We start from the raw sequence: 21,065 nt of genomic DNA on the forward strand, positions 1-21,065 counted from the left end.
CTAAGTAAAGGAAACACCAACATAGTGTCTTAATAGGGTGTTGGGCCACCACAAGCCTCCAGAACATCTTCAATACGCCTTGCCATAGATTGTAAGTGTCTGGATGTGACACTATTGTTCCACGAGAAATGACATAATTGTCTTTTGTTGATGGTGGTGGAAAGCGCCGTCTCAGGCGCCGCTCCAGAAGTGTTCAATTAGGTTGAGATCTGGTGACAGCTGCGCACACACCCTAAAATCTCTTCTTCTAGCCATGGTAACCAAAATAATGGGTAACTGGGCATTTTTATACATGACCCTAGGCATGATGGGATGTTTTTAATTGCTTAATTAACTCAGGAACCAGACGTGCAAAAAAAAGCACAATCTTTCAATATACTTTATCCTCATTTACAAGTGTTTCCTTTATTTTGGCAGTTACATTTTCTTTTTTTTTGCAGTAAATTCCCAGAGCCCTGCATATGTATAGTGCACAAGCTGTTAGTTTTTACGAGTTGTGGGTTATAAAAGCGAGTCATTTCCCCTCTCTCCAGCATGGCAGTACAGCACAGATGCAGAAGCTTGGCAAAACAAACCTTTTGGACAGCAGGAAGCTGGCGAAGCAAAATCTTTTCACACATGGTAATGGAAAGATACCCTGATGGGTGGGGGGGGGGCAGTGGGAGAGAGGGGTCAGGGAGAGAGAGGCTCAGGAGGGCCATGTGGGTTCTTCACAGGGAGAGGAAAGCTAGAAATAGACCCATCCACAGGTGGGACAGCAGAGATCAGCCAAGCACACAGAGCCCTAACCCAGCAACACACGGACAGTGCAGACACTATCACACACCTGACGCACTCACCCTCTACATCAGGGATGGGCCACTGGCGGACCCGTTTTGTAAGCCCACGGACCAATAAAAATCTGAGTTTGGTTTTGTTGTGGCCTCCACCGCCATAAAAAGTTGCCCATTGCTGCTCTACATGATAATCAATAGCTTTCCAACAGAGACGGACATGGTTCACTGGAACATCAGTTGGGAACTGCATTCTACCAGAATGAGGTGATTTTTAATGATGCCTAGCTAAAGCATGCTGGAATGAAGGCATTGGCAACATGGTGCAGATTACATGGCTGTCTAGCCTTCCTCCTAGATATGTGGAAAAACCTACTGCAAGCTGCTGGTGAAATGGCTCACTTAAAGTAAAGTGTCAGCTCACTGCAGGAGCTTCAAAAACAGCTCTTACCCAATGTTCCCTCTCTCATCAGATGCTGCAGCACTGTTAGTCATTTACTACAATGGCATCTCAGCGCAGAGGAAAGGGACTAATCACAGAAACACAATAATGAGTCATTGATTACCATTACAGAAAATGCTTTATTCAGCAAACTTTGTTAAATTACTAACCGTGTTATTCACACACACTGCTCAGCTAGGCTTGGTCTCTGTCACAGTGTGTTGTTAATCTCACAGTAGTCATAATGTCTTTACCACACAGAGGAATAAAAAGGTTAACAGAAAGGTTTGAATTTCTTATTCTATGGAATATTATTATCTTGTATCTTATGGTAAAGTGTATTTACAGACAGACTACAGTTGACATGTTGACTTCTGTAAAGTTAACTATACAGGCGACCTTCAACTTGAAAGATATCCTTGTTCAGGAAAAATGTTTCAGAATAGTCTCTGGGGATGGTAATGTCTTAGGGCTGGAATTAAATAGATCTGTAGTATACTGTAGTCCAGGAGGTCAGAGGGGTGATGGGGGCTGTAGTTTTTATCAGCGGCGTTGGTCTTTATCCAGCAGGTCCTTGGCCTCGTTGATCTTGGCGGCCATGTAAGGAGATCCACCTGGAGAGAGAACACACATCCGCTTCTCATCAATGCCTGTCTGTTTAATCCTCTTTTTTCCTCCCATTGTCCCCCCCCCCATTCCATCTCTCTCACCCCTCTATCCATTCCAGGTAAGAACAATAGAACAGTCTACATATGGCATGCAAGCTGTTTCCCCAGGCATGAAAAAAACAACAACTCAGTGACATCTACTGTCAGGAGTAGAGGACTTCAGTAGGCTCAGTCATTAGCAGTCTAAGTCACATCCAATCACCTTTTATAGTGCTTTAACACACGGTGGAACACTAATCACTATGGAGCACAGGAAATGGGTGTATGCTGAGCTAGCACAAACTGAGGTTGGGTCACATACTAATAGTCTAAAGTGACTTCCTCTCCTCGTCTCCTACCCCCACCACACTGCTCTGAAAACACATGATAGAAATTAGTGTGTGTTCTGAGGCAGTGGTCTGCTCAGCTCACAGGGTCAATGAGTACAGCATCCTGGGAGTAGTAGTCTGCTGTGTGACACAACCAAGACAGCCTGAGGGCACAGGTGTGTGTGTGTACAACACTTTCTAGGTAGCCATGTGTGTATACTGCCCCCCCCCCACGGTGGTGTGTTTTGTGTCAGCAGAAGCAGAACTGTATGTGTGTGTTTAGGGTAATAAATGAGTGTTATTGTTTGCAGTGACAGAGAGCAGGGCCTGATGAAGGCCTCAACTAGTCTGCCAATCAGTCACTGACAAACACAGAGCCGGCCTGGCACGGCCTTCAGCACACTCACAGGGAAGGAAAGACACTAAAAACAGGGCTAGAGGCCAGGAGAGGCAGAAATAGAGAGCAGTCTGATTCCCTTTCTGAAATCGCGTCATCTTGCTCACTGGACCTTATTGGGTCAAATACAGGAAATAATGAGAGGTAATTAGCCAATCATTCCAATCCATTACTCTGACCAGGAATCGGTCCACTCTTTCCTGCCCAGACCTGGCTGACTGACAGACAGAGAAGCTGTGGGTTATTACCCTCTCTTCTCCATCGATGTCCCAGTAACCAAACACATGAAAATTAACTATAATAGATACTGTGCTACCTCCTGAAACAGAACACAAAGCCATATCCAAGGATGACACAGTATTGATGGATGTTCCTACAGGTGACCCTATAGAGCTTATAGCCCCATATTTCATCCCCTATTTATTCTTTGTCCCCCTCTCTAACTCCTCCCTCTCTCTGTGTCACCTCAGCCCTTATCGCCCAGTCAGAGAGGAATCCCACAGGCCATTTCTCATTTCACACCGAGTAAAAACTACACGCTGTGTGTGTGTGTGTATTCCTCTCAGGAGAGGGAAAAACACTGTGGACGGGTGTGTAAAACTAGCTGCTGTGTATGAGCGTGACTGTGTGTGTGTGTACACACCTCTCAGGAGAGGGAAACCGAGGGAGGCCATTAACCTTGATAGAGAGGGGGCGAGTGCACAAGCCTGACGCTGGGAAAAACACCTTGTATATGGGTTCAATAAAGACAAGTGATATGCTGTTCACACAAGAACCAGTAATAGGAGATCATCACTGTATAATTAACTCAGTTGTCTCCAATCTGTTTTTTTCTCATGTCCAGTAAATTGGGATTAAACTGTCAACTGACCTTTATCTGGGTGGTTGAGGACCATGATCCTCCGGTGGGCATCTCTTAACTTGGACTTGGTGCTGGTCGGGCTATAGGGGGGGAGAGATCCAGGATTGAGATTAGAAGAATGTACAAAATAGGGCTACACACAGATTTAGCACAGGATTACAGCACCATCTAGTGGACAAATCACATTCACAAGTTGCAGTAAGAACATTGAGTTCTTCTGACCACTAAACTATTCAGGTGTTCTGCTCTCTTCTCCCTGTTTGACAGTGTGAAATTTAACTAAACCAAAAAGAAGGATGACTAATATAAACCCATCAAAGACACAGAGAAATCAAACACATCCTTAGCATGAACACAGACTGAAATAAAACATTGGGTACACACCCGCACAAACAGGCAAGCATGACACACACTTCCGCCAGTCTTACCTGATACCAAGGATGAGGCTGGCTTCTCGCTTAGTCATCTTCTGGTCAAACCCTCCTTTATAGTAGTGTGATGAGAAGGTCTGGAGAGAGAAGAGATGTTAGTACTGAAAGAACACAGACACCTAGAAATGATTCAACTCACCCACTGACTGTCTAGAGATGTATCCTTTTTTACTCGTTAGTGTAAATGCTTAGAGTAAGAAGGGTGGAAGTGCATTCTGTGGTACATAGGGTTCATTAACTCCCTTCGGTCAAGCACTGCCTCATTGTCACACAGTACACACTGGGAGAAACTGCCAGACACACGCACAGTGTGAGGTCTGATCACTCATCCATCTCATGTCACACACTGCTTTATTTTCTCACACACACACACACACACACACACACACACACACACACACACACACTGGTGAGAGAGGGCAGTGGGTGCATCACCCTGTCTGAGAGCCTTTGGTCTGTGGAGCCATAACTCAGGTGAAGCAGGGGAAACTGAAGACCATGAGTCAGTCCACCAACTACCCACCCTACAGACAGTCAGTGGAATAAGTACTATACCACAAACATTGGTGCTTGGTGACTATCTGATGGGGCAATTCATGAATCCCCCAGATTTGCAAATATGCGTCTGTAGCGTGGTGGGAGAGTTTTCAGCAAAACCAGCGGGTGTCATCGTTGATCATAGTTTCAGAATACAGTTTACCAAGACATACTAACAATCAGCTGGAGTTCATTAGGAGTTGCCCAAAAAAACCATAGGTCTACATGTTTAGACACATTTTCATTTCCACTTAGGATTGTGATGAACCACATAACCAAGTTAGTGGGTTACTTACAGAGGTGGGCATCTTCTTAGCAGTCTGTGACAGGACTTGTCCAAGAGGCTTCCACAACTGGAAGGCATAACGACCTGAAACAAAGTACATCATTATTGTCCTACACAAACAGACCCCTTTCTACTGGTCACCACAGTTATGTTCTTGTCCTGTATTATTTTTTTCTACCTTTATTTAACCAGGTAGGCCAGTTGAGAACAAGTTCTCATTTACAACTGCGACCTGGCCAAGATAAAGCATAGCAGTGTGACACAACAACACAGAGTTACACATGGAATAAACAAACGTACAGTCAACAACACAATAGAAAAATCTATATATAGTGTGTGCAAATGTAGTAAGATTAGGGAGGTAGGGCAATAAATAGGCCATAGTGGTGAAATAATAACAATTTAGCAATTTAACACTGGAGTGATAGACGTGCAGAAGATGAATGTGCAAGTAGAGACACGGGTGCAAAGGAGCAAAAGAATAAAAACATTTTTTATTTCACCTTTATTTAACCAGGTAGGCAAGTTGAGAACAAGTTCTCATTTACAATTGCGACCTGGCCAAGATAAAGCAAAGCAGTTCGACACATACAACGACACAGAGTTACACATGGAGTAAAACAAACATACAGTCAATAATACAGTATCAACAAGTCTATATACGATGTGAGCAAATAAGGTGAGATAAGGGAGGTAAAGGCAAAAAAAGGCCATGGTGGCAAAGTAAATACAATATAGCAAGTAAAACACTGGAATGGTAGATTTGCAATGGAAAAATGTGCAAAGTAGAAATACAAATAATGGGGTGCAAAGGAGCAAAATAAATAAATTAAATACAGTAGGGAAAGAGGTAGTTGTTTGGGATAAAATATAGGTGGGCTATGTACAGGTGCAGTAATCTGTGAGCTGCTCTGACAGTTGGTGCTTAAAGCTAGTGAGGGAGATGAGTGTTTCCAGTTTCAGAGATTTTTGTAGTTCGATTTTTGTAGTTCAATTGGAGGCCACGGAAGGAGAGTTGTATGGCATTGAAGCTTGCCTGGAGGGTTGCTAACACAGTGTCCAAAGAAGGGCCAGAAGTATACAGAATGGTGTTGTCTGCGTAGAGGTGGATCAGAGACAGCAGCAAGAGCGACCTCGGTCCAAGAATTGAACCCTGTGGCACCCCCATAGAGACTGCCAGAGGTCCGGACAGCAGACCCTCCGATTTGACACACTGAACTCTATCAGAGAAGTAGTTGGTGAACCAGGCGAGGCAATCATTTGAGAAACCAAGGCTGTCGAGTCTGCCGATGAGGATGTGGTGATTGACAGAGTCGAAAGCCTTGGCCAGATCAATGAACAAGGGTGCACAGTAATGTTTCTTATCGATGGCGGTTAAGATATTGTTTAGGACCTTGAGCGTGGCTGGGGTGCACCCATGACCAGCTCTGAAACCAGATTGCATAGCAGAGAAGGTATGGTGAGATTCAAAATGGTCGGTAATCTGTTTGTTGACTTGGCTTTCGAAGACCTTAGAAAGGCATGGTAGGATAGATATAGGTCTGTAGCAGTTTGGGTCAAGAGTGTCCTCCCCTTTGAAGAGGGGGATGACCGCAGCTGCTTTCCAATCTTTGGGAATCTCAGACGACACGAAAGAGAGGTTGAACAGTAATAGGGGTGGCAACAATTTCGGCAGATCATTTTAGAAAGAAAGGGTCCAGATTATCTAGTCCGGCTGATTTTGTAGGGGTCCAGATTTTGCAGCTCCAGCTTTTCCACATATTCTAAGTCAGAACCGTCCAGAGTAGTGATGCTAGGCGGGCGGGTGTGGGCAGCGTTCGGTTGAAGATCATGCATTTAAGAGCAGTTGGAGGCCATGGAAGGAGTGTTGTATGGGATTGAAACTCATCTGGAGGTATGTTAACCTGTCTGGCCCTCCCGGGACGCAACCGCACCCTCTGCCAACAATAAATGCAAATGCGCTACGCCAAATGCTAATAGCACTCGTTAAAACTCAAACGTTCATTAAAATTTACATGCAGGGTACTCAATTCAAGCTACACTCGTTGTGAATCTAGCCAACGAGTCAGATTTGTAAAATGCTTTTCGGCGAAAGCATGAGTAGCTATTATCTGATAGCAGGCAACACGCCGAAATACCAGAAGGGGACGTAAACAAAGGAATTAGCGTAGCCGGCGCTACACAAAACGCAGAAATAAAATATAAAACATTCATTACCTTTGACGAGATTCTTTGTTGGCACTCCTATATGTCCCATAAACATCACAATTGGGTCTTTTTTTTTTAGATTAAAATCGGTCCTTGTGTACCCAAAATGTCAATTTATGAAGACCGTCAGATACAGGAAAAACACATTTTTTAAACGCGACGTTATTTTAAATTTAAAAAGTTGCCTATAAACTTTGACAAAACACTTCAAACTACTTCTGTAATCCAACTTTAGGTATTACTAAACGTTAATAAACGATCAAATTGATCACGGAGCGATCTGTATTCAATAGGCACAAGTTTGGGAAACGTAGTCAACTTTTCCGGTTCCATTGTTTACAGCTGTGGACATGACAACCGGATGTGGCTATTACTCAGATGACCAACGATTTAGTTTAATCGAAATCACAACACTGGCGACATCGTGCGGAAGCTATAGGAACTGTATTCTCAGCCTTAAGTATTTTCCCTTCCAATAGACAATACATGGACTGGCGGATTGATTTTTTCTCTGTCGATTTAGTGACCAGGTTTTCTGGCGATTTTGACCAGGGAACTCGTTCTGTTATAGTCACAGACACCATTGAACCAGTTCTAGAAACTTCAGAGTGTTTTCTATGCACACATACTAATTATATGCATATACTATATTCCTGGCATGAATAGCAGGACGTTGAAATGTTGCGCGATTTTTAACAGAATGTTGAAAAAAGTAGCCCGATCTCTAAGAGGTTTAACAGTGTCCAAAGAAGAGCCAGAAGTATACAGAATGGTGTTGTCTGCGTAGAGGTAGATCAGAGAATCACCAGCAGCAAGAGCGACATCATTGAAGTATAGGGAAAAGAGTCGGCCCGAGAACTGAACCCTGTGGCACTCCCATAGAGACAGCCAGAGGTCTTGACAACAGGCATTCCGATTTCACACACTGAACTCTGTCTGAGAAGTAGTTGGGGAACCAGGCGAGGCAGTCATTTGAGAAACCAAGGCTGTTGATTCTGCCACTAAGAATGCGGCGATTGACAGAGTCGAAAGCCTTGGCCAGGTCGATGAAGACGGCTGCACAGTATTGTTTTTTTTATTGATGAAGGTTATGATATCGTTTAGGACCTTGAGTGTGGCTGAGGTGCACCCATGACCAGCTTGGAGACCAGATTGCATAGCGTAGAAGGCACAGTGGGATTCGAAATGGTCAGTGATCTGTTTGAGAGCTACCCCTCTACTTTTTTCAATTTCCGCCTGAAGACATACCCAAATCTAACTGCCTGTAGCTCTGGCCCAGAAACAAGGATATGCATATTCTTGGTACCATTTGAAAGAAAACACTCTGACGTTTGTGTAAATGTGAATTGAATGTAGGAGAATATAACAATAGATCTGGTTTAGATAATACAATGAAAAAAAAACATACATTTTTTTTTATTGTTGTATTATCATCTTTAAAATGAACAAGATAAAACAAACATTCAGATAGGATGATGGGGACCATTTCAGTGAAAGACATAAGAGGGCAACAGTACTTTTTTGCAGCTCTTTCAGGACATCAGCTATCTGGATTTGGGTGAAGGAGAAATGGGGAGGCTTGGGCAAGTTGCTGTGGGGGGTTCAGAGCTGTTGACTGTGGTAGGGGTAGCCAGGTGGAAAGCATGGCCAGCTGTCAAAAAATGGTTATTGAAATTCTCAATTATCATAGATTTATCGGTGGTGACAGTGTTTCCTAGCCTCAGTGCAGTGGGCAGCTGGGAGGAGGTGCTCTTATTCTCCATGGAACTTAGTGTCCCAGAACTTTTTGGTGTTTATGCTACAGGATGCAAATTTCTGTTTGAAATAGCTAGCCTTTGCTTTCCTAACTGCCTGTGTATATTGGTTCCTAACTTCCGTTAAAAGTTGCATATCGCAGGGGACTATTCGATGCTAATGCAATATGCCACAGGATGTTTTTGTGCTGGTCAAGGGCAGTCAAGTCTTGTGTGAACCAAAGGCTATATCTGTTCTTAGTTCCAGATTTTTTGAAAGGTGCACGCTTATTTAAGATGGTGAGGAAAACACTTTAAAAGAATAACCAGGCATCCTCTACTGAAGGAATGAGGTCAATATCCTCCCAGGATACCTGAGCCAGGTATATTAGAAAGGCCAGCTCGCAGAAGTGTTTTTGGGAGCGTTTGACAGTGATGAGGGGTGGTTGTTTGACCGCGGCAAAGAGGCAGTGATCCTGGTTGAAGACAGCAGAAGTGTATTTAGAGGGCAGGTTGATCAGGATGATATCTATGAGGGTGCCCGTGTTCAAGGAATTAGGGTCGTACCTGGTAGGTTCCTTGATAATTTGTGTGAGATTGAGGGCATCTAGTTTAGACTGTAGGATGGCTGGGATGTTAATCATATCCCAGTTTAGGTCACCTAAGAGTACAAACTCGGAAGATAAATGGGGGGGCAAATAATTCACATATGGTGTCCAGGGCACAGCTGGGGGATGAGGGGGGGTCTTTAACAAGCGGCAACAGTGAGAGACTTAAGTCTGGAAAGGTGGATTTTTAAAAGTAGAAGCTCGAACTGTTTGGGCACAGACCTGGATAGTATGACAGAACTCTGTAGGCTAACTCCACCCCCTTTTGCAATTCTATCTTGGCGGGAAATGTTGAAGTTGGGGATGGAAATTTCAGAAAATTCAGACACGGATAGGACATCAGGGTTGGCGGAGTGTGCTAAAGCAGTGAATTAAAAAAACTTAGGAAGGAGGCTTCTGATGTTAACAGGCATGAAACCAAGGCTTTTACTGTTTCAGAAGTCAACTAATGAGAGTACCTGGGAGTAGGAGTGGAGCTAGGCACTGCAGGTACTGGATTAACCTCTACATCACCAGACGAACAGAGGATGAGTAGGATAAGGGCACAGCTAAAGGCTATAAGGACTGGTCTTTATGTGTAACATGTATCGGAGTGTGTGTGTGTGTGTGTGTGTGTGTATCATCGGTGTGTACTGGGTCAGTGTTTGTGTTGGTAAGCTGCAGTCACTCTCCAAACCCACATAGAGCCAGTCAGCATCTATACCCTGCCAAACATTCTCTGTTTATAAAGTCCACACACACAAGAAGTTAGCAGAAAACCCTCTGGAGGAGCTGGTTTCCAAGAGAAAAACACAAAACCACTCAGTCATGTATGAGAGCCATGCTGCTAAGCTCAGGGAGTAATCAGGGCATTATTTATAACCTGGTGACTGACATGTTCTGAGTGGGCGGTGTAAATCCACTACTCCACCTCCAGGCTGCCTGGAAGTTCTGTTTTCCTAAAACTACAAAGCTGAAAGTCCATCAACTATGAAGGGACCGCACACATGCACGTGCATGGATGGCCTGCTGCTGGCCTTTCCATTTACATTGAGAGGATAATTAGACTGTGCTGTTCCTCAAAGCCGCCACGACAACTAACACTGACCTCACATTACCCGAACTCTGTGGCAACTGGCAGACCACACACTGCCTTACTATTAACCACTATACAAAACAGCTGTGCTGACTGACACTCTTGTACCAATGCGGATAATGGCATAGTGCCTATTCACTGCTGCACTCTGCAACATGATATCTGCACTATCACTGTATAAAATGACAGGAATATACTGTTTTGTAAGACATCCAACTTTCTAAATCACATGGATGTGTGATTGGTTATATCACATTATCTGGCGTACAAAGATCTTTGGTGTCCATTACTGGGCGTTAGAGGTTTGTCCATACAAACCGCTGCAATAAATTCTTCAACTAACTTGGTATTGGCGGTACTCTCTTCGATCTTGATTCTGGAAAAACTTATCTTATACATGTGTATAGTTGCAGGTGGTTCTACAAACACCAGAGAAAACTCAGAAAGATAGTAAATCCATGTTTTGTATCAAGTGAGATATGCCTCTTGCATGTGTGTAGTGTTGCATAGAAACAACTAGTTCCTGCAAAATGCTGTGAAATGCTAGATGTGGGCAGCTAAGATGGTGACGAACTGTCTTGCGTTACAAAACATGGATTTGCCACCTGCAACTGTACACTGACATTTGTGACTTGTTTCAGGAAACTAGGCATATGTTGCTCATCATGACTTCACAGGCAAGAAATTTGAACGTAAGCATTTAAAAAAAAATCGAAATGCATTTTTTGGGGTAGAAATGGCTTCTGGAACATGTGAACTTTCATGAGCTTTAAAAAAAGTTGTATGCCATCTGTACATGCAAATAAAACTGTTAAATTATGACCTTCCTGCTAGCCATGATTTGCTAAGGTTATTGATGGGCTGGACATGCCGAGAGAGGAGTTCTGATTGGTCTGCCATGTAGCATGCGTCTGTCTATAACATGCATGAGCTGCTCAGAATGCGTTGGTAAGCCTTTCTAATGGGACTTTTTTGAAAGATATCACAAAGAACTGCAAAGGTGTTGCTAATGCTCTCCACTTTCTAGAGCACTGGTTCTCAATCTTGGTCCTGGGGACCCAAAGGGCTGCACATTTTTGTTTTTGCCGCAGCACTACACAGCTGATTCAAATGATCAACTCATCAAATGGCTTTGATGATTTGAAGCATGTGTGTAGTGCTTGGGCAAAAACAAAGAATGTGCACCCCTTTGGATCCCCAGGACCTGGATGAGAACCACTGTTCTGGAGGACAATCGTGCCATGCTGACTCTGAAAATGAATCAGGCAATGAGGAAATATCTGACTTAAAAAAGGTAAAAACATTTTCTTTGAACCAGACAGTCATATGAAATGGTGATCAAGTGTTGTTGTCACGGAAGAAGGTGACTGAGTTTTAAAATCAGTGGAATGCCCAGAGTTTGATCGCAGAGTTTGATAGCTAAGGAGATTAAGAAAATTCTGGTATTTGATTACAAATACGAGGAGGGATTCAAAGTGAACACACAGAAGGCTGTTGCATAAAACACCTGTCTCCGGATTACATCTTAAAACTAAGGGCAACCATGGCATCTGTGACAGAGGGAGAAGTGTTCATCCATGTATATGGGTAAGAGACTAGCTTACATTCAGATATTATACATTTCTAATTTTGGTTGGAGTCATTAACTCGTTTTTAAACCACTCTACAAATTTCTTGTTCACAAACTATAGTATTGGCAAGTCGGTTAGGACATCTACTTTGTGCATGACACAAGTCATTTTTCCAAAAATTGTTTACAGACAGATCATTTCACTTATAATTCACTTTATCACAATTCCAGTGGGTCAGAAGTGTACATACACTAACTTGACTACGCCTTTAAACAGCTTGGAAAATTCCCAAAAATGTCATGGGTTTAGAAGCTTCTGATAGGCTAATTGACATCATTTCAGTCAAATGGAGGTGCACCTGTGGATGTATTTCAAGGCCTACCTTTAAAATCAGTGCCACTTTGCTTGACACCATGGAAAAATCTAAAGAAATCAGCCAAGACCTGAAAACAATTGTAGACCTCCACAAGTCTGGTTCATCCTTGGGAGCAATTTCCAAACACCTGAACGACCACATTCATCTGTACAAACAATAGTACTTAAGTATAAACACCATGGGACCACACAGCCGTCAAACCGCTCAGGAAGGAGACGCATTCTGTCTCCTAGAGATTAACATACTTGGGTGCGAAAAGTGCAAATCAATCCCAGAACAGCAGCAAAGGACCTTGTGAAGATGCTGGAGGAAACAGGTACAAAATTATCTATATCCACAGTAAAACGAGTCCTATACTGACATAATCTGAAAGGCCGCTCAGCAAGGAAGAAGCCACTGCTCAAAAACCACCATTAAAAAAGCCAGACTACGGTTTGCAACTGCACATGGGGACAAAGCTCATACTTTTTGGAGAACTGTCCTCTGGTCTGATGAAACAAAAATAGAATTGTTTGGCCATAATGACCATCGTTATGTTTGGAGGAAAAAGGGGGAGGCTTGCAAGCCGAAGAACACCATCCCAACCGTAAAGCACGGGGCTGGCAGCATCATGTTGTGGGGGTGCTTTGCTGCAGGAGGGACTGGTGCACTTCACAAAATAGATGGCGTCATGAGGAAAGAAAATTATGTGGGTATATTGAAGCAAAATCTTAAGACATCAGTCAGGAAGTTAAAGCTTGGTCACAAATGGGTCTTCCAAATGGACAATGACCCCAAGCATACTTCCAAAGACGTGGCAAAATGGCTTAAGGACAACAAAGGCCATCACAAACGGAACATCTTTCAGCTGGATCTTCACAACTAGCTATCTAGCTAAACCGCAACCCCGGATGATTACTCCTGGCTAGCGTTTCCACCCACTTAGCTTGAAGCTAGCCCGGCCAGAGCCCTGTGCTCCCAGGCCTGCTAACCTTCTGAATCTCCGCGTCCCAAACACTCACTGGACCCATATTTACTTTCTATCTCTTTTAGATTTTTAATTTGTTTATACCTTCCGGTAACCTGCCTCACCCAATGTGATACGGAATCGCTATTATTTTTTATTTTTAGAACACACTCAAGAACTTCCAGAAGCTAACCAGCTAACTAGCTACAAGCTATTTAGTCATTGTTATTTTTTTTTTACCTGGATAACACTCGCCAGTCCAGCTTCCCTGCCCCATCCACCGCTGCCCCCTGGACACTGATCACTTGGCTACATAGCTGATGCATGCTGGACTGTCCATTAATCACGGTACTCCATTCTGCCTGTTTATGTTTTATCTGTCGGCCCCGTTGCCTAGTCAACGCCATTTTACCTGCTGCTGTTGTGCTAGCTGATTGGCTGTTGTTGTCTCACCTACTGTTTTAGCTAGCTTTCCCAATTCAACACCTGTGATTACTGTATGCCTCGCTGTATGTCTCTCTCAAATGTCAATATGCCTTGTATACTGTTGTTCAGGTTAGTTATCATTGTTTTAGTTCACAATGGAGCCCCTAGTTCCACTCTTCATACCCCTGATACCTCCTTTGTCCCAACTCCCACACATGCGGTGACCTCACCCATTACAACCAGCATGTCCAGAGATACAACCTCTCTCATCATCACCCAGTGCCTGGGCTTACCTCCACTGTACCCGGACCCCACCATACCCCTGTCTGCGCATTATGCCCTGAATATATTCTACCATGCCCAGAAACCTGCTCCTCTTATTCTCTGTCCCCAATGCTCTAGGCGACCAGTTTTGATAGCCTTTAGCCGCACCCTCATACTACTCCTCTGTTCCGCAGGTGATGTGGAGGTAAACCCAGGCCCTGCATGTCCCCAGGCACCCTCATTTGTTGACTTCTGTGATCGAAAAAGCCTTGGTTTCATGCATGTCAACATCAGAAGCCTCCTCCCTAAGTTTGTTTTACTCACTGCTTTAGCACACTCTGCTAACCCTGATGTCCTTGCCGTGTCTGAATCCTGGCTCAGGAAGGCCACCAAAAATTCTGTGATTTCCATATCCAACTATAACATCTTCCGTCAAGATAGAACTGCCAAAGGGGGAGGAGTTGCAGTCTACTGCAGAGATAGCCTGCAAAGTAATGTCATACTTTCCAGGTCCATACCCAAACAGTTCGAACTACTAATTTTGAAAATTACTCTCTCCAGAAATAAGTCTCTCACTGTTGCCGCCTGCTACCGACCCCCCTCAGCTCCCAGCTGTGCCCTGGACACCATTTGTGAATTGATTGCCCCCCATCTAGCTTCAGAGTTCTGTTAGGTGACCTAAACTGGGATATGCTTAACACCCCGGCAGTCCTACAATCTAAGCTAGATGCCCTCAATCTCACACAAATCATCAAGGAACCCACCAGGTACAACCCTAACTCTGTAAACAAAGGCACCCTCATAGACGTCATCCTGACCAACTGGCCCTCCAAATACACCTCCGCTGTCTTCAACCAGGATCTCAGCGATCACTGCCTCATTGCCTGTATCCGCTACAGAGCCGCAGTCAAACGACCACCCCTCATCACTGTCAAACGCTCCCTAAAACACTTCTGTGAGCAGGCCTTTCTAATCGACCTGGCCCGGGTATCCTGGAAGGACATTGACCTCATCCCGTCAGTTGAGGATGCCTGGTCATTCTTTAAAAGTAACTTCCTCAACATTTTAGATAAGTATGCTCTGTTCAAAAAATGCAGAACTAAGAACAGATACAGCCCTTGGTTCACTCCAGACCTGACTGCCCTCGACCTGCACAAAAACATCCTGTGGCGGACTGCAATAGCATCGAATAGTCCCCGCGATATGCAACTGTTCAGGGAAGTCAGGAACCAATACACGCAGTCAGTCAGGAAAGCTAAGGCCAGCTTCTTCAGGCAGAAGTTTGCATAACCTTGGCCAACAGCCCCCCCCCCCGCAGCTCCTCGCCCAAGCCTCTCCAGGTTCTCCTTTACCCAAATCCAGATAGGAGATGTTCTGAAAGAGTTGCAAAACCTGGACCCGTACAAATCAGCTGGGCTTGCCAATCTGGACCCTCTATTTCTGAAACTATCCGCCGCCATTGTCGCAACCCCTATTACCAGCCTGTTCAACCTCTTTCATATCGTCTGAGATCCCCAAGGATTGGAAAGCTGCCGCAGTCATCCCCCTCTTCAAAGGGGGAGACACCCTGGACCCAAACTGTTACAGACCTATATCCATCCTGCCCTGCCTATCTAAGGTCTTCGAAAGCCAAGTCAACAAACAGGTCACTGACCATCTCGAATCCCACCGTACCTTCTCCGCTGTGCAATCTGGTTTCCAAGCCGGTCACGGGTGCACCTCAGCCACACTCAAGGTACTAAACGATATCATAACCGCCATCGATAAAAGACAGTACTGTGCAGCCGTCTTCATCGACCTTGCCAAGGCTTTCGACTCTGTCAATCACCATATTCTTATCGGCAGACTCAGTAGCCTCGGTATTTCGGATGACTGCCTTGCCTGGTTCACCAATTACTTTGCAGACAGAGTTCAGTGTGTCAAATTGGAGGGCATGCTGTCCGGTCCTCTGGCAGTCTCTATGGGGGTGCCACAGGGTTCAATTCTCGGGCCGACTCTTTTCTCTGTATATATCAATGATGTTGCTCTTGCTGCGGGCGATTCCCTGATCCACCTCTACGCAGACGACACCATTCTATATACGTCCGGCCCGTCCTTGGACACTGTGCTATCTAACCTCCAAACGAGCTTCAATTCCATACAACACTCCTTCCGTGGCCTCCAACTGCTCTTAAACGCTAGTAAAACCAAATGCATGCTTTTCAACCGATCGCTGCCTGCACCCGCATGCCCGACTAGCATCACCACCCTGGATGGTTCCGACCTTGAATATGTGGACATCTATAAGTACCTAGGTGTCTGGCTAGACTGTAAACTCTCCTTCCAGACTCATATCAAACATCTCCAATCGAAAATCAAATCAAGAGTCGGCTTTCTATTCCGCAACAAAGCCTCCTTCACTCACGCCGCCAAACTTACCCTAGTAAAACTGACTATCCTACCGATCCTCGACTTCGGCGATGTCATCTACAAAATTGCCTCCAACACTCTACTCAGCAAACTGGATGCAGTTTATCACAGTGCCATCCGTTTTGTCACTAAAGCACCTTATACCACCCACCACTGCAACTTGTATGCTCTAGTCGGCTGGCCCTCGCTACATATTCGTCGCCAGACCCACTGGCTCCAGGTCACCTACAAGTCCATGCTAGGTAAAGCTCCGCCTTATCTCAGTTCACTGGTCACGATGGCAACACCCACCCGTAGCACGTGCTCCAGCAGGTGTATCTCACTGATCATCCCTAAAGCCAACACCTCATTTGGCCGCCTTTCGTTCCAGTACTCTGCTGCCTGTGACTGGTACGAATTGCAAAAATCCCTGAAGTTGGAGACTTATCTCCCTCACCAACTTCAAACATCTGCTATCTGAGCAGCTAACCGATCGCTGCAGCTGTACATAGTCTATTGGTAAATAGCCCACCCATTTTCACCTACCTCATCCCCATACTGTTTTTATTTATTTACTTTTCTGCTCTTTTGCACACCAATATCTTTACCTGTACATGACCATCTGATCATTTATCATTCCAGTGTTAACCTCTTGAAACTCCCCATCCCGGATCCGGGATTGTGACTAAGCCTCAGGCTCATTAGCATAACGCAACGTTAACGATTTCTGAAAATCGCAAATAAAATTAAAATAATGCGTTTGCTCTCAAGCTTAGCCTTTTCTTAACAACACTGTCATCTCAGATTTTCAAAATATGCTTTTGAACCATAGAAATTGACTAATTTGTGTAAGAGTATGCAAAGCTAGCATAGCATTTTGTGTAGCATGTAGCACGCAACATTTTCACAAAAGCCAGATAACCAAATAAATAAAATCATTTACCTTTGAAGAGCTTCTGATGTTTTCAATGAGGAGACTCCCAGCCACATACCAAATGCGCAGTGTTTCCTGAAAGCGTCTGTGTGTAGGAGAAATCGTTCCGTTTTCTACATTGCGCCTGGCTACGAAACGAACCGAAAATGCAGTCACCTACAACGTGAAACTTTTTCCGGATTAACTACATAATATCGACCCGAAACATGGCAAACGTTGTTTGGAATCAATCCTCAAGGTGTTTTTTCACATATCTCTTCATTGACATGCAGTTCATGGAAGCTTGCTTCTCTCTCTGTGCCCCATGGAAAAATACTGGCAGGTGACTTTTGCGCACCAATTTCGGCGCAGGACACCGGGCGAACACATGGTAAATGTGGTCTCTTATGGTCAATCTTCCAACGATCTGCCTACAAATACGTCACAATGCTGCAGACACCTTGGGGAAACGACAGAAAGGGCAGACTCATTCCTCTTGCGTTCACAGCCATATAAGGAGATCATGAAAGACAGAGCCTCAAAAATCCTTGTCATTTCCTGGATGCCAAGTCATCTTGGTTTTGCCTGAAGCTCACGTTAAAGGGCACGCACAGAGAAGATATTTGTATTTCTGGACACGTCAGAGTGTTTTCTTTCGAACAGTAGCAATTATATGCATAGTCGAGCATCTTTTTGTGACAAAATATCTTGTTTAAAACGGGAACGTTTTTCTTCCAAAAATGAAATAGCGCCACCATAAGTGTAAGAGGTTAATCTGCAAAATTGTAATTATTCGCCTACATCTTCATGCCTTTTGCACACAATGTATATAGACTCCCCTTTCTTTTCTACTGTGTTATTGACTTGTTAATTGTTTTACTCCATGTGTAACTCTGTTGTCTGTTCACACTGCTATGCTTTATCTTGGCCAGGTCGCAGTTGCAAATGAGAACTTGTTCTCAACTAGCCTACCTGGTTAAATAAAGGTGAAATAAATAAAAATAAAACAAAGCACTGACCTCAATCCTATAGAACATTTGTGGGCAGAACTGAAAAAGTGTGTGCGAGCAAGGAGGCCTACAAACCTGACACAGTTACACCAGCTCTGTCAGCAGGAATGGGCCAAAATTCTCCCAACTTATTGTGGGAAGCTTGTAGAAGGCTACCCGACACGTTTGACCCAAGTTAAACAATTTAAAAGGCAATGCTACCAAATACTAATTGAGTATATGTAAACTTCTGACCCACTGGGAATGTGATGAAAGAAATAAAAGCTTATAAATCCTTCTCTACTATTATTCTGACATTTCATATTCTTAAAATAAAGTGGTGATCCTAACGGACCTAAGACATGGAATTTGTTTACTAGGATTAAATGTCCGGAAAAGTGAAACTGAGTTTAAATGTATTTGGCTAAGGTGTATGTAAACTTCCGACTTCAACTGTATTTGTATCTCAGAAAGCCATTAGCTTTGCTAGTTATAGCCTAATGTTCGCTCGCTAACATTTAACCTAGTTGGTTAGCTTTAGCTACCTGCAGATTTAAGCATGATAGTAACGTTATGAGTTGGGATTATGGTTCATTGTTTAACTAGTTACGTCTAAACAAAAGACTCCTATGCAAGTAACGATTTCACTGTACCGTTTACGCCTTCTGTATCCTGTGCATGTGACAAATGTTGATTTTATTTGAAATTATGTGTTTACCAGAGATGGTAATGTAAAGCACAACATGACCTGCACCAAAGTAAAATTAGGATATAACATTAGGCCAATGAGACAGTGTCCAAGTTCTAAAATTCTACGGTAGAATGCCCTGCGTTTATTTCATCACCCTCACAACAGTAAATTATTTTCTGTAATTAGCTCATCATTAACTTGTAAATAAGATAAAGTTAAGATGTTTCAGCTCTGATATGGTCATTATTTGAACTGGCTAGCAAGCTAACTTAACGTTAGCTAACAAGCTAGAAATGAACAAAAACATTGTTTACAAAGTTGTCTTTAGTTGCCTGGTTTGTTAGACTGACATATACTAAATACATTTTTTTTAACGGATGGGTTTATTGGTGTGGTACAGCAGTGATGCCATTTTGGACCACCAGGCTGCTGATGTCATGCAGCGCGTCTTTTTTATCGACAAGTTTGATGTCGGATGACTATAGAATGTTTATGATGTCATTGCGACAACTGTCTACAGACATGTCGATAGACGTAGTATTAACCACACTTTAGTCTTGAAATATTTGGTTGTTTAGTACACTACCGTACGCACTGTTTAACACATGTATATCCTTAAAGAGATGGGTGGGGCTAAGGCTTAAGAGGGTGTGAACACTGATAAATGGCTGTAGACAAAAAAGAACTCTCCAGTAGGTTTACAAAAACATTCAAGGGCCATTTTCTCAAAAGTGTGGTTACAAGTTTATCAACTTTCAAAGCAGAATTACTTACCCACTGTTCCTCAACTGTAGTGTATGATATACCATTTTCTAGCTCCGGGTCTCTACTTTTATCGAAAGTTTTTAAAAAACAAACACACAATTTCAAATTTTCTACATAAGATCGAGCCGGTCGAGAACGAAGTGATTATCGCCAATACCAGGTTAGTTAAAGAATTTATGGCAGCGGTTTGTTTGGGCAAACTTGTAATTAACACCAAAAATCTTTGGTTATATCACATTATCTGGCATGCAAGGTGTGTGTGTGTGTGTGTGTATATTATACTATTTCTTACCTGCAAAGCCTGCAGCAGCAACACCAAGGCCAACCGCTATCAGAGTACCACCCTGAAGATACAGAACAATATCAATACAACAATCCATCAGTCAACAGTGGTGTAAAATACTTAAGTAAAAATACTTGAAAGATCTATTTATGTAGTTTTGGGGGGGTATCTGTACTTTACTACTTATATTTTTGACAACTTATACTTTTACTTTACTATATTCCAAGAGAAAATCATGTACTTTTTACTCCATACATTATGCCTGACACAAAAGTATTCACTACAAATCTTTTTAATACTTAGCAGGACTGGAAAATTGTTAAATTCGCGCACTTCTCAAGAGAACATCCCTGGTCATCCCTACTCCCTCTGATCTGGCAGACAAACTAAACACACAAGCTTCGTTTGTAAATTGTCTGAGTGCACTTGGCTATCCGTAAATACAATTTAAAAAAATTAAATGGTGCGGACTGGTTTGCTTAATATAAGGAATTTGAAATGATTTCTACTTTTACTTTTTGATACTTATATGTATAATTTTAGACTTACTCAAGTACTATTTTACTGGGTGACTTTTACTTGAGTCATTTTCTATTAAGGTATATTGACTTTTATTCAAGTATGACAATTGGGTACTTTTTCCACCAGTCAACAACAACAACAACAAAAATTAACGCAGTTTTCATTGCAAGCCTGAGTCACTCAGCCGACTGATTACATCACAGCCTGTTATATGACATTCATGTTACTGGCGATTGCTAGGTTCATCACCGTGATGACACAACCAACCTTCTGTTGCTAGTACTGTAACTATCCACCAGCTAATTTCTAGTAAATAGAAGGTTCTGGCATTAGCTAGCTAGCGATCTTAGCTGCAGACCTGTGAAATAACCAGCCCTTGTCATCCACCAAAAATTCAAATAACAAAATATACTTACAAGTCTTTTGTCGATTTCTGTTTCACTCCTGATTTTAGATTGAGAATTGTATTCAGCATATCGCATAGTTTCTCCTTCAATAGATACCCTGCTACCAGCATTTGCCATGATGCCGCTATCACTTGAAGGACACAACTATGGAGCGTCTGAGCGGACAACCAGTGTCAATTGAAAAAACATTTCGTAA

The 21,065-nt window shown here is 43.2% G+C and overlaps 1 protein-coding gene across 1 annotated transcript; it reads right to left on the reverse strand.

Moving 5' to 3' along the window:
* Positions 1-1,335: 1,335 nt before the first annotated feature.
* On the reverse strand, positions 1,336-21,045 carry LOC135547499 (dnaJ homolog subfamily C member 15-like). Its single transcript, XM_064976571.1, has 6 exons — positions 20,879-21,045; positions 19,950-20,001; positions 4,715-4,788; positions 3,879-3,958; positions 3,460-3,530; positions 1,336-1,829 (listed from the first exon to the last, which is right to left on the reverse strand). Exons 1-6 carry the CDS (start codon positions 20,984-20,986, stop codon positions 1,759-1,761), a joined length of 456 nt encoding a protein of 151 aa, XP_064832643.1. The 5' UTR covers positions 20,987-21,045; the 3' UTR covers positions 1,336-1,758.
* Between the last annotated feature and the right edge of the window lie 20 nt (positions 21,046-21,065).

The sequence above is a fragment of the Oncorhynchus masou genome, chromosome 10, assembly GCF_036934945.1.
Source record: "Oncorhynchus masou masou isolate Uvic2021 chromosome 10, UVic_Omas_1.1, whole genome shotgun sequence".
NCBI lineage: Eukaryota > Metazoa > Chordata > Actinopteri > Salmoniformes > Salmonidae > Oncorhynchus > Oncorhynchus masou.